Here is a 15,225-nt window from a genome sequence, read left to right as displayed (position 1 = left end):
ACCCTTAGCGGCCGGGGGAGTTGGTGATGAAGTTAAAAAAAAAGAAGCGAGTACAAGTATTGTTTTATCTGAGTCGATCCCTTATATTGAGCCCGAGCTCACAGCGCAATGGATTTCCTGCTGACTTATGATCATTTGGATCTAAGTGCGAATAGAGGTGAATTTACAAATATTCTTCCCCTTCTCCTAGTCAAGTGGATTATTCCAAAGTCTTACCAAGGTTAGTTAGAAAAGTTAGGCTTTATTTGTGAGGAAATGGAGCGTACGGCTATGCGCAATAGTGGTCTCATTGGGGCCAGGGTGCCTATCTTACTATAGGTATAGGTTTAAAGCTTGCGAAGTGTGCAGTTGGCTTCTAAAAGGAAAAGGTCAACGTAAGTATTCATCGTCAAGTCAGGGGCTCCTCTGGCTTCTGTTGAGATGAGTGTATTTTCCCAACAACGAAGGAAGATAGGGATCAAACAAATAATATCTCGTTAATTATTAAAATTTGAATATAAGGAATCAATTTCTGGGACATCAGGCGTCAGAAGAAATTGGCTGAAGATGAAAAGACAGATGAGCGGAAAGTGAAAAGACACAAAAAAATGGAAAATAAAGACTATAGAACTAGTGATAAAGGCAGAAAGATGCCATTTGAAGATTATTTTGGGCTGCTCTAAATTACAATTCTGAGTGTCAAATCCTCTTTCTTCTATGCCCCCCACCCCTACCACTGCATTTGCTCTAGGCATCAGATTTCCTGTTTTGGCCTTAGGGAGCACTTCTGGACTTAAGTACCTTCTGTTTGGAGGTCACACTGGGGTTTGTCAGGCAGAACAGTTAAGCTGCTTCATTTTTCTAGGCTCTAGGCTCATCCATTGCTTGGGTTGGGAGCTCAGTCACCCAGGGCCTCCAAAGAGATCCATCATGCTAGAATAATCTCAGACCCAGCCAGTGGATGTAGAGAGGTTGATGTGGAATTACAGAAGGGTCCCAACCCCAGTATTTATTTTTCTCAGAGCTATTTTGCCACCCAAGTCCGTGGGGCAAGCATCCCTGAGATAAGTGGGCTACACTCTCCTGTTAACTTCTTCAGAACTTCTTGGTATAGTTGCCTTCTAATCTGGGGCTGATATCTACACCACGCCCAGCTGCTTCTCCCAACTCTTGGAATGCCTTGTCACCTCCACTTCCCTCCATCTGCCTCCTCTGAGGAGTAACAAAATGCTTCCCTGCTCCCTCAGAAACCCAGAGTATACACTTGACTGGCAGCAGGGTAAAGGCCAGAAACTTAAGGTCTTCATTCCCTGTACTTACCGCACTGGGTAGGGAGAGGAAGGTATAGGGTGACAGCTCTTTTCCGTTCCCTACCTCTCATGCCAAGCCCCCAAACTCAAGACACAGTCACATTCACTCACAGTCATACGCACAATCATGCACACACAGCCACACACAGCGGCGAAGAGAAGGGGGATGGGGAGGAAGGGAAGTTTGCACCAAACAGCTCATGAATGCAACTTGAAAGATTTCACACGGCAAAAGGCAAAAAAAAAAAACACACATAAATTTAAAAATAAAGAAGTACATGCCCCTCCCCACAGTCTCTTTCTTCATCCGGGGGCTGGCTCAGCCCCTCCATGTAAACCCAGAAGCTTCCTACTCCCTCTATCCGGCTGGAGCTTTTACAGGGCCTGGGTCTTCAGTTCAACAGGTTCCCCTGTGACCTCTGGTTGTCCATTGGACTCACTGGGCCTGGAACCCTTGAGAATAGACAGTCTCTCAGAAACACTCTTGAGCCGAGGGAAGAGGAGAAAGTCATAAAGGAGACTGCCCAGGCCTGCTCCAATGACCGGGCCCACCCAGTACACCTGTAGGAAGAGGAAAAAAACAATCAGGTTTGGGCAGCAGATGAAGAGTAAGGTTGCTCTTTTTCCAATCCCGTTGTTGTAAAACAGACATCTTGCACTTAGCACATACAATTGGGTGCTATTTAAGCAGAAGTCAGTGTTCGTTTTAAAACTCCTAGATTGCTCCATAGCCTGCACTTCAGAATTCATTTCTTTTCTGACTTATTAAGTTATTCCTTTATCCCATACCTTCTTAGCACATGTATATTCTATTTTTTTGCTATCAATTTGTACTAGTTTCCATATTGCTTTTTGTTTTGTCTTTTAATATGTATTTATTTGGCTGCCCAAGGTCTTTGTTGCAGCGTGGAGGATCTAGTTCCCTGACATGGGACCAAACCTGGACCCCTGCATTGGGAGCTCAGAGTCTTAGCCACTGGGCCGCCAGGGAAGTCCCTCCATATTGCTTTTAAAATTTCTTTTTAACTGTAGTAAATTACACATAACATAAAATTTACCATCTTAACCATTTCTAATTGTACAGTTCAGTAGTGTTCATATATTCATGTTGTTGTATAACCCATCTCCAGAAACTTTTTTATCTTACAAAACTGAAACTCAACACCTATTAAACAACTTCCCATATCCCCCACTCCCTAGCCCCTGTTACCTACCATTTTGCTTGTTTCAATGAATGTGACCATTCTAAATACCTCATATAGGTAGAATTATATGAGTCTTTTTCTGATTGGCTTATTTGAGCATAATGTCCTGAAGGTTCCTCCATGTTTTATTTACCATGTATAGAATTTCCTTCTTTTTTAAGACTGAATACTATTTCATTGTATGTATATACTACATTTCGTTTATCTTTTCGTCTGTGTGGGGCACTTGGATTGCTTCCACCTTTTGGCTATTGTGAATAATGCTACCTTGAAAATGAGTGTACCAGCTTTGAAAAATTTTTTGAATTATTTACATATGCTTGACTGGCATAGGGCCAGACAATACAAGAATAGCCAATTTTTATTGAGGACTTACTCTGTATCAGATTCTGTGCTAAATATTCCATACATATGATTTTCACATTTATTTCTCATAATATCCCGTTTTGTACTTAAGGAAACCAAGGTGCAGAAGGATTGAGTTATTTGTCATGGTCACACATGAGGCTAGTGACGTGCAGAACAGGGACGAGGCTGAGGCCATTCGTGCTTGTACACATCCCAGCCTCTTGAGAGTAGAAGCTTTTGTCTTCCTGTTTAGTAGTCTGTCCTCATAGCTCCTAGTTTTGGAATCCAGCAAATATTTAGTTTAAAAAAAAAAAAAAAAGCCCTGACTAACTAGTGAAGGAACAATATGAGCAAGAGTCCATCTTTCTAGCAAAATAATGAATCCTGTTCACACAGGCAGGCAAGCTCTGTGACAGCCCCCTTAGCTGAGGGCTGGTAGAACAGTCAGCACATCCAGATAGGAAGCAGGAACCAAACCTAGAACCTGCAGTCCACACCCGTCCAGGAGGGCTTCAGGATCTGGCCCTCCTCCTCTCACTCACCCAGTGGTTGGTGAAGTTTCTGGTAAGAATGGCAGGAGCAAAGGAGCGGGCAGGGTTCATGCCTGCACCAGTATAATACATCTGAAAAAGACACAGTTGTAACTGACACACTTTTCCCCCCTACTCCAGCCCAGCTTCTATCCCACCACCCACCTGCCCTCCAAGGGTTGGCACTTTGTAGCCAGCAGCAAGTAGGGATGACAATGTGCATGGAAGTCCCACAGTGGGGTCACTAATGCTCATCGGAGGACATGTCTTCCCAGAAGGCATGCCTTTCTACAGTGGGGTCAAGAAGGACTAGCTACAGCTGTCACTAGAGAGGGGAACGCAGCAGGGTTCATTGCTCTGTGCTGTCTGATACAGAGGGAGGTGGATCATGTTCATGTTTGACAGTGAAGTGAGCAGGAAGAATGCTTAGAAGTTGGCAAAGGTTTGGGGGCCCTGGAATTTTAAAACTAGAAGTTGCTCCCTTCTCCTGCTTACCCCAAAGAGGTGCCCCAGGGTGAGGGAGAAGCCAACGGCCAGGGCCACGGAGCCCAGGCGGCCATTCCGCCTCTCGTCGTATGTGGCAAAGATGCAGAGCACGAACTGGAGCGTCAGGAAGATCTCCACTATGGTGGCCTGGCCCACACTCACCCCAGGGTGCAACTGGGCAAAGGAAGAAGAAGAGAGGCAGTGTCTCAGGGCTGCCACAGCCTTACCTCCTCACAGCTTCCCAGGCAGGAACCCCATTATGGCATCCGTTCCCTGGAGAGGAACGATATTAGCACCTCCTTCACAGTAATTGTATTTGCTCCTTAATTGCTCCTACTAATATTCCTGCATAGAAGAAATAAATGTACCCATTTACATGGATGAGGAAACTGAGACCCCATAGAGTAAAATAAGTTTCCTCAAGAACCTGCTAGGTGCCAGAAGAAAAGCTGGGACCCGAACTCAGGTCCAGGGCTTGATGACTTCCATACCCCTCCACAGTACGTGTTGATCCTTCCCATCCTAAACATCCACACACCACACACACACAATGTCCCAGACCCCCGAGGAATTGATTTACCTGCACAGGAGGAAGTCAAGGCACCAAGTCCCCCAGCCCCACTCAGCCAACCATTACCGTGTTAAGTGCTAGGTTTCCTCGGACGGCAGGTGGGGTAACACTGTAGAGCACGGCGGCCCCAGCCACGGCTCCCAGGAGTTGGGCGACCATGTAGCAGATGGCACGAAGCAGGGACATCTGGGAGCCCACAAGGAAGGCGAAAGTGACTGCAGGGTTGACATGGGCTCCACTGATGTGGCCCACAGCCTGCACCAGTGTAGCCAGGGCCAGGCCAAAGGCCAGAGCCACCTGCAAGACATGCAGAGGTCCAGGGGCCCAGCGCAGCGAGGCCCCCAATCCAAAGAAGACATAGAAGAGGCTGGCAAAGAACTCAGCACATATGGCCCTCCAGAAGGAGGCTGACCGCAGTTCCCACATGGCAGGGGGGATGGGCACAACGCCTGGGTCCCTGACACCCCCCTGGCCTGATCTGGGTGGACAGTCCCCTTTATAGAGGACTTTTAATCCCTGGGAGGGGCAGGCTGAGGTGACTGGCCCAGCCTCTTAACCCCTTCACAGCTGCAGCGGGCAGGCCTGCTCTCGTGCCTCAGATAAAGCTGCAGCATTTCCCCCTCCTCCTCAACTGGGAGATGAGCAGAGCCACGGGTGTGAGGGTGGGAATGGGGTCAGGGCTAGTGTGAGGCTCCAAGAAGAAAGGACCGAGAACAGGGGGCCTGAGGAGTCTGCCTTTCTCTTCACGTCAAAGTTGGGGTTCATAGTCCTGACTGACATCTGTATTAGAGCTTTCCTCAACTCTGCTGGGAAGGTTAGTGAAGCTGAGTTCACTTCACAGAGCATGAGGCTATGCTCCTGGGGGCCTCTAGGCGCCTCTGAACTGGCCAGGGGTAAGGGTGGGGGTGGGGGTCAGGAGTGGAGTCTGGCAGGGAAGCTGGATAACTGAAGAGAATTCTTTAGTTCTCTGGGATTAGGGGGCCTTCTCCCATTGGCTGGTTTGGGCTGGAATCTGTGGACCCTGCAGCCCTGGGACAGAATAGTTCTGCTGCGTCTGGCTTTCTCTGAGCCCGGGCTCCCTACCCCTGACGCATGCCAGCACCTCTCTTTCCAAGCCCTCAGCCTGGCCTTTTACTTTTATTATTTATTTATTTGCTATATCACATGGCTTGCGGGGTTTTACTTCCCCGACCAGGGATCGAACCCATGCCCCCAACAGTGGCAGCACGGAGTTCTAACCCCTGGACCACCAGGAAAGTCCCAGCCTGGCCTTTTAAACCACAGGGAAAAACCTATTTTCCATGGATAGGTTGGGAGAGGTGTTGGGGAGCTGGGAGAGGAAATGAAAGTGTGAAAGTGTTGATCACTCAGTCATGTCCGACTCTTTGCAACCCCATGGACTGTACCTGGCCAAGCTCCTCTGTCCATGGAATTTTCCAGGCCAGAATACTGGAATGGGTTGCCATTCCTTTCTCCAGGGGATCTTCCCTACCCAAGGACCAAACCCAGGTCTCCCACATTACAGGCTAATTCTTTACCATCTGAGCCACCAGGGAGAGGAGAAGAGAGGTTAGTAATTAAATCTCAGAATCGGCTTGTACTTCATCTTTCCTAATTCATAAGGTCCTAGCAGGAAGTACTGAAGGAAGGAAATTGAGTCTTGCCTATGAAGCAACAGGAGGGTCTAATACCCCCTAAACTGGCTATGATCAGGACATTAAAGTCTTAAATCTTGACCCTTAGAGAAGGGTCTGGGGATGTGGGTATCTGGGGCAGCAGGGTGGTCAAGGAGAGAGAAAAGGACAAGATGGGGAAGAAAAGCTTGGAGAAAGAAATTCAGTTGTGGCCAGGCTTAGTGAGGAAGTTGGCAGTCTAGTGGTGGGGGCTGTGTGGTGGAGAAGGCAGAAGGGAACACACTGTTAGCTTTCACCATCTCCACATGGTGGCTAGTCACAGAGGCCACAAGCTGTTCCCGTATGAAGTACAGGAATTGGGAGTCACATGTAGGCCAATGAGAACGGGATGTCATGGACAAATGACTATTCTGTGTACTTGAAATCCATATATAACAGCAGGAGCAACAAAAACCCTGGCTTTACCACTTTCTAGGTAGGGAAGTTATCTCCACTAGATATAAACTCAAGGAGGGCAGGGACTTGTCAATTTGCTCATCTCTGCAAACCCCGTGCTTGACACACACTATGCAAGGGTGTGGCATGTGGGATCTTCCTGGACCAGAGAAGACTGTGTCTCCTGCGTTGGCAGGCGGATTCTTTACCACTGAGCCACCAGGGAAGCCTCTTGCAAACATTTTTGAAGTTTTTTCCACTAGGAACTATGGAAATGGAGAAAAGGAACTTGTAAAATAACAAACCTGGGGTAGTTACAAAGTTATTTCAAGTCTTCATGGCTTGTAATAGTAATCCATTCTAGAGTCTCCTCTATCTCTACAGTTGATTCAGTTATTTTTGGTTACTAACCATCAGCCTTTCAACTTATTTCTGTTCCTGGGGCTAGTGAGCCTGTTTACTCCCCATGTCAGAAGATCCCATTTCTGTCCCATAGAGGTGCCGTGGAAGCATAATCCATACCACCAAGGAGCAAGTGAGTCTGTAAAGTGTAGGGAATCTTCAGGCAGAGCAATTTGCCTTGCTGCATTTCTGTACAGTGGTCCCGTATGATGACTACAGTTTCCTCTGAGGTTGCCTAGGACCGACTCTCTACCTTTCTGAAGCTACTCCCTAGCCACCCTGTATCCCCTGGACCCAAAGAATAACCCAAGTTTGAGTTCCATAAAAAATCTACTTTGCTGACAAATGGAGAGAGTTGTTGTTCAGTCACTCAGTCGTATCTGACTCTTGTGACCCCGTGGACTGCAGCATGCCTGGCCTCCCTGTCCACTGTCTCCTGGAGGGAGTAGCATGGGAATATACACACTACCATATGTAGTATGGATAGATGGTGGGAATTTGATGTGTGACTCAGGGAGCTCAAGTCAGTGTTCTATGACAACAGAGAGGGGTGGTGGGAGGTGGGAGGTGGGAGGGAGATTCAAGAAGGAGGGTATGTATGTATACCTATGGCTGATGCATGTTAATGTACGGCAGAAACCAGCACGATATTGTAAAGCATTTATCCTTCAATTAGAAAGAAATTTAAAAAAAAGAAACACAAAAAATCCACTTTGTTGATCATACAGGATTGTATGAGGATAAGATGATATACACCTGAGCAATACATCCATGTTAAGTTGACTGCCTTGAAATATAAATGAACTGACTCATGCATTAATCAGATATAAACACAATTTCATGCTTATCAAGTATGGACCATCCTCTCTAGCAATTACAGTGTGGGTGAATAGTGATACGGTACTGAGGGGCTGGGTGACCATCCGTCTCTGCTTCCACCACGTGGAATCTCCATTCCAGCCCTGTACTTAGAATGCCAGGTCAGCATTTAACCCAGCTCCATTGTGTGGACAGTTTCAGTAGGACAAAGGCCCCAGCACAGCACAAGCTAGCCTAGCAGCCCCTTTGGCTAGCTCCTGAGGGCCCCCCTTCTCTCTCTTTCTCTGGTAATGCTTTGCTGACTGCTGACTCCTGGCAAAGTCCAGAACAATCACCAAGCTCTGAGGGCATCATCCCTCTCCCACTCATATTTAAGGGCTCCAATTAGCACTTGTATCAGGCCAGGGCCCCTGCGTGTTAGAAACGGGGTAATCCAAGAAATAGAGTAAATAGTCTAGTCTACCCTGTCCTTGGAAGGATTGATGCTGAAGCTGAAACTCCAATAGTTTGGCCACCTGATGCAAAGAACTGACTCACTGGAAAAGACCCTGATGCTGGGAAAGATTGAAGGCGGGAGGAGAAGGGGACGACAGAGGATGAGATGGTTGGATGGCATCATCGACTAGAAGGACATGAGTTTGAGCAAGCTTGGGGAGTTGGGATGGACAGGGAATCCTGGCGTGCTGCAGTTCATGAGGTCACAGAGTCGGAAACGACTGAGTGACTGAACTGAACTGACCCTGTCCTTGCCTCCTTCTCAACTTTCTTTCCTGTGGAGTCAGATGTAACCCAAGCCAGGCAGACCAATGTTTGCTATGGGTCAGGTCCTGTTCTAAGCACTTTTATATCTCACATACTGGTATTCCCTAGGATCACACCTTCAGCTTATTCCCTACTTACTCTAGTTTACATCCTCTCCTTGGATGACTTCATCTAAGTCATCCCCTCCTTTGAAATTTATATCCAGATACCTACAGAATGTCTTCACCTACTTGGGTGTCCCACAGACCACAAATTCAGCCTGTTCAAAACTGAAATTAATTAATTATCTTTCCCCATCCAAACATGTTTTTCCTTCTGTATCCCATTCAAAATTTTTTTATTATAGTTGCTTTATAATGTTGTGCTAGTTTCTGCTGTACAATGAAGTGAATCAGCTATATGTATACATATATCCCCTCCCTCGTGGGTTTGCCTCGCCCCCGCCTTCCCTGGCTGTATCCTCTCATTAAGTCAGAAACCTATGAATCAAGTTTCCTTCTCCTGACTCTCAATCCCATCTAACAATAACCACAATTCCATCAGTTCTACTTTTTGGATAGCTGAGCCCACACCAAAGACTCCCAGAGTCTTTGGACTCTGCTTAACTCTGTTTCTAGTCTCATCCCCTCCAGTTCACTTTCCATGTTGCTGTCAGCTCTCTGTTTGTAAAAGGACCTGTAATTTGTCATTACCCTGTGCTCCCTTTAACAACTCTTATATGCCTGAAAAACATTCTTATCAAGGCATACATGACTCTTCATCATTCGGCCTCAACTTTTCTAACTACTCCTTATCTCCCTAGCGTGTGACTCTGGGAATACTGTGCTTCTTGTTGTTCGTCTAACATCCACTCTATTTCATAAGCCAGTGCTTTACCCTAAGCTGTTCCCTCTAGCTTAAATGTCTTTTCCTTCTTTGTCAAGTAAAATTCTCTCTCTTCCTAATTATTTATTATGCATGGAAATGTTTAAGAATTAATTACTTGTTCATTAGCAATGAGGCAGATAGATCAACAGAATGAGGGTGAGTTTATCAGATAGATAGTCTGTGAAAGTGAAATAATCCAAGAGATAACAGGTAAGAAACTATTCCCTGAGCAGGGAATAAAGTAATACAGGTGTGGTCTGACAGCGTGAGGAACATGGAATGACCACTTTAGCTCTTAGGACCAGGAGGAACAGAAGAAGTCCTACAGAAATACAACCTTGGAAATTTCTCATTACTGAGTGCTGTGTTAAGTTGATTCAGTCCTTTCCGATTCTTGGTGAGTCTATAGATGGTAGCCTGCCAGGCTCCTAGCTTAATGGGATTCTCCAGTTAAGAATACTGGAGTGGGTTGTAATGGCCTCTTCCAGGGGATCTTCCTGACCTAGGGATCAAACCTGCATCTCTTGTCTCCTGCATTGGCAGGTGAGTTCTTTACCACTAGAGTCACCTGGGAGAGGATGACTCTACTGAAGGAAAAGTCACCTTCACACGTGTGCTTCTAGTCTTGAAGAGAATGGAAACCTCTCTTCTCACACCCTAATAGGGATGGAAAGGCTGAGCCAGGCTGACCCCTGGTGGAAGGAATGAGCTAGTGCGTGCAAGAACGTTGGCACAAAACTCCCTTATGTATTCCTTTATTCAAAAACAGTGAACACTTACTCTATACTAAGGGGAATATTGAGACGCAGGAGCACAGAGTACAAGGGACTTAATGCCCCTTATGAGTTCACAACCGAATGGGTGGGCTAGCCTCTTTAAATGTTCCCTCAGCCTCACTGAGGAGAATGGAAGACCAGGTGAAAAGCCAATGCAGCAGACCAGGGGAGAAATAATAATAACAATCAGATATGTGAGAAGCTGGAATCAAGATTTCTGGGAGAAATATCAATAATCTCAGATACGCAGTGACACCACCTTTATGGTGGAAAGCAAAGAACTAAAGAGCTTCTTGATGAGGGTGAAAAAGTTGGCTTGAAACTCAACATTCAGAAAACTAAGATCATGGCATCTGGTCCCATTACTTCATGGCAAATAGATGGGGAAACAATGGAAACAGTGACAGACTTTATTTTCTTGGGCTCCAAAATCACTGCTGATGGTGATTGCACTCATGAAATTAAAAGATGTTTGCTCCTTGGAAAAAAAGCTATGACCAACCTAGACAGCATATTAAAAAGCAGAGACATTACTTTGCCAACAAAGATCCATCTAGTCAAAGCTATCATTTTTCCAGTAGTCATGTATGGATGTGAGAATTAGGCTACAAAGAAAGCTGAGTGCTGAAGAATTGACGCTTTTGAACTGTGGTGTTGGAGAAGACTCTTGAGAGTCCCTTGGACTGCAAGGAGATCCAACCAGTCAATCCTAAAGGAAATCAGTCCTGAATATTCATTTGAAAGACTGATGTTGAAGCTGAAACTCCAATACTTTGGCCACCTGTGAAGAACTGACTCATTGGAAAAGACCCTGATGCTGGGAAAGATTGAAGGCAGGAGGGGAAGGGGACGACAGAGGATGAGATGGTTGGATGGCATCACCAACTCAATGGCCATGAGTTTGAGCAAGCTCCGGGAGTTGCTGATGGACAGGGAAGCCTGGCGTGCTGCAGTCCATGGGGTGGTAAAGAGTCAGAGACGACTAAGCGACTGAACTGAACTGAGATATGTTAAGTGAGAGAGACAAAGAAGTCAAGGACTTCCAGCTTTCTGGCCTGGGCACAATTGTGGGTTACAGTTCACCAAGTCAAGGGATAGAGGAAGAGAAAGTGTGTAGGAAAGCAAAATTAGCTTAACTACCTTTGTTTTGCAAGCCATAGATATGGCTTCTGGGAAGGCTCTTCCCAACAATCCCTCATGTACTACTCAATCAGAGGCTTCTCCTTTGCTTCCTGAGCATCCTATAACCACTTCAATCACAGCACATAGTCCATGATAATGCAGCTGCCAATATTCTCATCAACCTTCCCACTAGATTCATAGACTTTTGAAAGAAGAACTGTGCTTTGTGGGAAAAAGATGTTAAGCAGCAGTCATATCATGTAAAACCTTGTAACAGTGCAAGGGAATTTGATGCAGGCATAGTAAAACATTTAAGTAGAGAAAAACAAACAAAAAAACCCCAAAAGATAAAAGTAGCGTGGCGTGAACAGATTTGTGATTTAAAAATATCATTCTGAGGCTTCCCTGCTGGCTCGGTTATAAAGAATCCACCTGCCAGTGTAGGAGACGCAGGTTTGATCCCTGATCTGGGAAGATCCACATGTCGCGGAGCAACTAAGCCTGAGCACCACAACTACCGACTCTGTGCTCCAGAGCCCTTGAGCCGCAATAACTGAAACCCCCTGTGCTCCACAGGAGAAGCCACCGCAGTGAGAAACCCGGGCACGGTGACCATAGGGTAGCCCCTGCTCACAGCAACTAGATAAAAGCCCATACAGCAATGATAACCCAGCACAGCCAAAAATAAAACTTAAAAAAAATCACTCTGACTGTAGTGTGAACACTGGAAGACAGGTGGAAGTTGGGAGACCAATTTAGAGGCGACCACATTACCACATTTAAAACAAGAAAGTCCCCGTTCAGGTCAAGGATGACAGTCCCTGAACTAGGGACATTGCCACAGGCCCAGTAGTTGGAACTCTGGAATAAGAGAATAATTTTTGGTAAATTAGGCGCTGAAAGACTTGAAATCCCTTTTTCGGGGGAATAGGAGGAAGATGGTGATGCCAGAATCTTGGCTGTCTATGTGCTAATGCCAAACAAAAATAGGGAGCCGGAGTTATGGAGGAGAAGGAAAGAGCGGTTTTATTTCTTTGCCAGGCAAAGAGGGACTGCAGTAGGCTAATGCCTCAAGAACTGTCCCACTCCCCTTTCCTCCTACCCCTCCAGTGTGTAGGAAGAGGTTATATAGTCAGGCAAGTGTATGTGATAAGAATCAAGGCAGTAAGTCACACATGCTTCTTTCTTTGCAAAGTTTCAAGAGTGGGGTTGTTGACAATAATAGGATGTGTGCTGGTCTTAACAACCTGTCTCCTAATCTTGATGAGCTTTAATCTTGCCTCAGGTGGTTTTGTGGCTGATCTGCCCTTTGGAACTCAAGTCATGGAAGCTGGAGTCCTGTTTACAAGAAATGGGAGACAAAAAGGCCTCTGTGCCTGGGAGCCCCACAGAACCCTGGTTAGCATCAATGGGATGTTATTTGGGTGGCCAGTAGAGTGTTGAGAAGAGGCTTTATAATTCTAGAAAGCAGGGATATAGAGACTCAAGCAAATAAAAACGTTCAAAATGTAGGCCCTCAATAATCACCCACTTAACTGATCCATTCTGAACCAAAATAGTGATATTTTGGGGTAAGCTGAGAAAACCAAATATTGAGTTAAACCTTCCCTTACCAGCTCTGAAAACACAAAACCAACATTTATTAATATTTATTGTTAACAACCGCCACTTACCCAGTGGTTGTTATTTGTCAAGATGTACTCTAGGGTATTCTCTCATTTAACTTTTACTATGGCTGACAGCTAGACACCTTTTTTTCAATGAGACTATTATGGCACAGAAAAATTAAGTGGTTTTGAACTGTGGTGTTGGAGAAGACTCTTGAGAGTCCCGTGGACTGCAAGGAGATCCAACCAATCCTAAAGGAAATCAGTCTTGAATATTCATTGGAAGGACTGATGCTGAAGCTCCAATACTTTGGCCACCTGATATGAAGAACTGACTCATTGGAAAAGACCCTGATGTTGGGAAAGATTGAAGGCAAGAGGAGAAGGGGACGACAGAGGATGAGATGGTTGGATGGCATCACATACTCGATGAACATGAGTTTGAGCAAGCTCCAGGAATTGGTGATGGAGGGAAGCCTGGCGTGCTGCAGTCCATGGGGTCGCAGTCGGAAATGACTGAGCCACTGAACAACAACAACACAGGTGGTGGGCTCGAATCCAATCATTGTTTAATTCTAGAATCTATACTTATAACCATCTTGCTACACTTCCTAAACGTCCTATTTAGTTAAAATAAGAACAGCATTCCTCTCCGCAAAATAACCGATTAACCAACCACCGAGGGAACAGAAACAGAACTCACTAAAATGGCGGCTCTTACGTCATCACACTGCGCCGCGCGCTCTCGAACGCCACGTGCAAGAGGAGCAGGCGGGCAGATGGGCGGGGGCAGGGGTCTCAGCTGGGGGCGTGCCCTGTTCATCCGTGGCGCAAGATGGCGCTCCCCTTTGCACGTTCGTTTTGTCTGTGCCGCCGGGGAGCCAAACGATTGGGGGCTGCCGCCGCGGAAGCCCGCAGAGGTAGGATTCTATGCGTTTACTCTTTTTTACGTCCAAAATAGTTTCCGTCTAATATTCCTGGAGCCCGCGGGAGAAACATTCCCAGCCCCTTCGACTCATTCCCGTCCTCCACCTGCGTTCCAAACTCGGGACACTGGTTTCTTTAAATTACACGGCTTCTCCAGTCCGAGTTTTTCGGCTCCTTGGGCTGCGCGTACTAAAGCGCCCCCACTCTCTTGTCCGCTCGACATTCTGACTCTTCCGTGTTTCCTCGTGATTTGTCTGCCTGTTTTACATCGGCTTGTATATGTTGTAGGGTTCTAGCTCACGTCATTATCCAGTTTTTTTGCTCTGCCCGCAGGCATCAGTTTCAAATTGGAAGAAAAGACAGCCCACAGCAGCCTGTTACTCTTCAAAGGTGACACAGGTGTCAAATACGGCATGGTGGGATTGGAGCCCACAAAATTAGCCCTTAATGTGGAGCGCTTCCGGGAGTGGGCAGTTGTGCTGGCAGACACAGCTGTCACCAGTGGCAGGCATTACTGGGAGGTGACAGTGAAGCGCTCTCAGCAGTTCCGGATAGGAGTGGCAGATGTGGACATGTCTCGCGATAGCTGCATCGGTGTTGACGATCGTTCCTGGGTGTTCACCTATGCTCAGCGCAAGTGGCACACCATGTTGGCCAACGAGAAAGCCCCAGTTGAGGGCATGGGGCAGCCAGAGAAGGTGGGGCTGCTGCTGGAGTATGAGGCCCAGAAGCTGAGCCTGGTGGATGTGAGCCGGATTGCTGTGGTCCACATACTACAGACAGATTTCCGGGGTCCAGTGGTGCCTGCCTTTGCCCTTTGGGATGGAGAGCTGCTGACCCATTCAGGGCTTGAGGTACCTGAAGGGCTCTAGTATGTCCATGACTGGAGTCCCTAATCACTCTTAGCCTGCCTCCTGCTCCAAGTGTCTGAAACGTTTTAACTGTGCCCGAAGAAACTGCTGGCTCCCAAAATTCAGAGATGGGTCCTCTGTGCAATATTTGTTATCTTCCTTTCTCCTACCTTGTGAAAGCTAGGCATACGGCCACGCTCTCCCCTCCCCCAAACTACTGCCAATTTCCTAGGCTACTATGAATGTACTTTCTCTGACTTGAATCCTTCAATCTCTCTGCCTCCCTGTGTCCAGGCCTTTCTCAGACTGTATTCAGTCCTGGGGGTCTTACCCTTCAGCTTTGTTTGAATTTCATCACTGTGCTACCTCTCCCTCCGTTTGCCCACATGTAACTCGTTTGTTTTGGGGGCTCTACCTAATCTCTCCAGAGTAAATCCTTTCTACCTCTGGCTGGAGGAGTGGTGCCGTGAATGACTTGGCCCTTTCTGTACAGCACATACAGAGTTTGGGCTCTGGTTCCCTCGGGAAGTGCTTTACTGACTGTGTCAGGATGAGAACAGAGCCCTCCTTTCCTAATGCCTCAGTGTTAAGACT

At 46.7% G+C, this 15,225-nt stretch overlaps 2 protein-coding genes across 3 annotated transcripts; one reads left to right on the top strand and one right to left on the bottom strand.

The window, feature by feature from the left end:
• Window positions 1–221: 221 nt before the first annotated feature.
• On the bottom strand, window positions 222–13,676 carry MIP (major intrinsic protein of lens fiber). Of its 2 annotated transcripts, XM_070789485.1 has the most exons (5): window positions 13,557–13,676; window positions 4,496–4,615; window positions 3,868–4,032; window positions 3,385–3,465; window positions 222–1,850 (listed from the first exon to the last, which is right to left on the bottom strand). In XM_070789485.1, exons 1-5 carry the CDS (start codon window positions 13,674–13,676, stop codon window positions 1,665–1,667), a joined length of 672 nt encoding a protein of 223 aa, XP_070645586.1. In that variant the 3' UTR covers window positions 222–1,664. The 2 variants fall into 2 exon arrangements, with proteins under 2 accessions (XP_070645586.1, XP_019816576.1); XM_019961017.2 differs by lacking the exon at window positions 13,557–13,676 and having other exon boundaries at window positions 4,496–13,512.
• Window positions 13,621–15,082, top strand: SPRYD4 (SPRY domain containing 4). Its single transcript, XM_019961016.2, has 2 exons — window positions 13,621–13,773; window positions 14,114–15,082. Exons 1-2 carry the CDS (start codon window positions 13,689–13,691, stop codon window positions 14,650–14,652), a joined length of 624 nt encoding a protein of 207 aa, XP_019816575.2. The 5' UTR covers window positions 13,621–13,688; the 3' UTR covers window positions 14,653–15,082.
• The last annotated feature ends 143 nt before the right edge of the window (window positions 15,083–15,225 follow it).

This window comes from Bos indicus, chromosome 5 (genome assembly GCF_029378745.1).
Source record: "Bos indicus isolate NIAB-ARS_2022 breed Sahiwal x Tharparkar chromosome 5, NIAB-ARS_B.indTharparkar_mat_pri_1.0, whole genome shotgun sequence".
NCBI classification, from domain to species: Eukaryota; Metazoa; Chordata; class Mammalia; order Artiodactyla; family Bovidae; genus Bos; species Bos indicus.
This window is presented reverse-complemented; position numbering and strand designations above follow the sequence as displayed.

Coding starts and splice junctions, on each gene's coding strand:
- SPRYD4 (XM_019961016.2), top strand. CDS start 13,689: ATGGCGCTCCCCTTTGCACGTTCGTTTTGTCTGTGCCGCCGGGGAGCC. Junction 13,774..14,113: donor CGCCGCGGAAGCCCGCAGAG/GTAGGATTCTAT, acceptor CTCTGCCCGCAG/GCATCAGTTTCAAATTGGAA.
- MIP (XM_019961017.2), bottom strand. CDS start 4,855: ATGTGGGAACTGCGGTCAGCCTCCTTCTGGAGGGCCATATGTGCTGAG. Junction 4,033..4,495: donor GAAACCTAGCACTTAACACG/GTAATGGTTGGC, acceptor TCCTTTGCCCAG/TTGCACCCTGGGGTGAGTGT. Junction 3,466..3,867: donor CCCTGGGGCACCTCTTTGGG/GTAAGCAGGAGA, acceptor TGTCTTTTTCAG/ATGTATTATACTGGTGCAGG.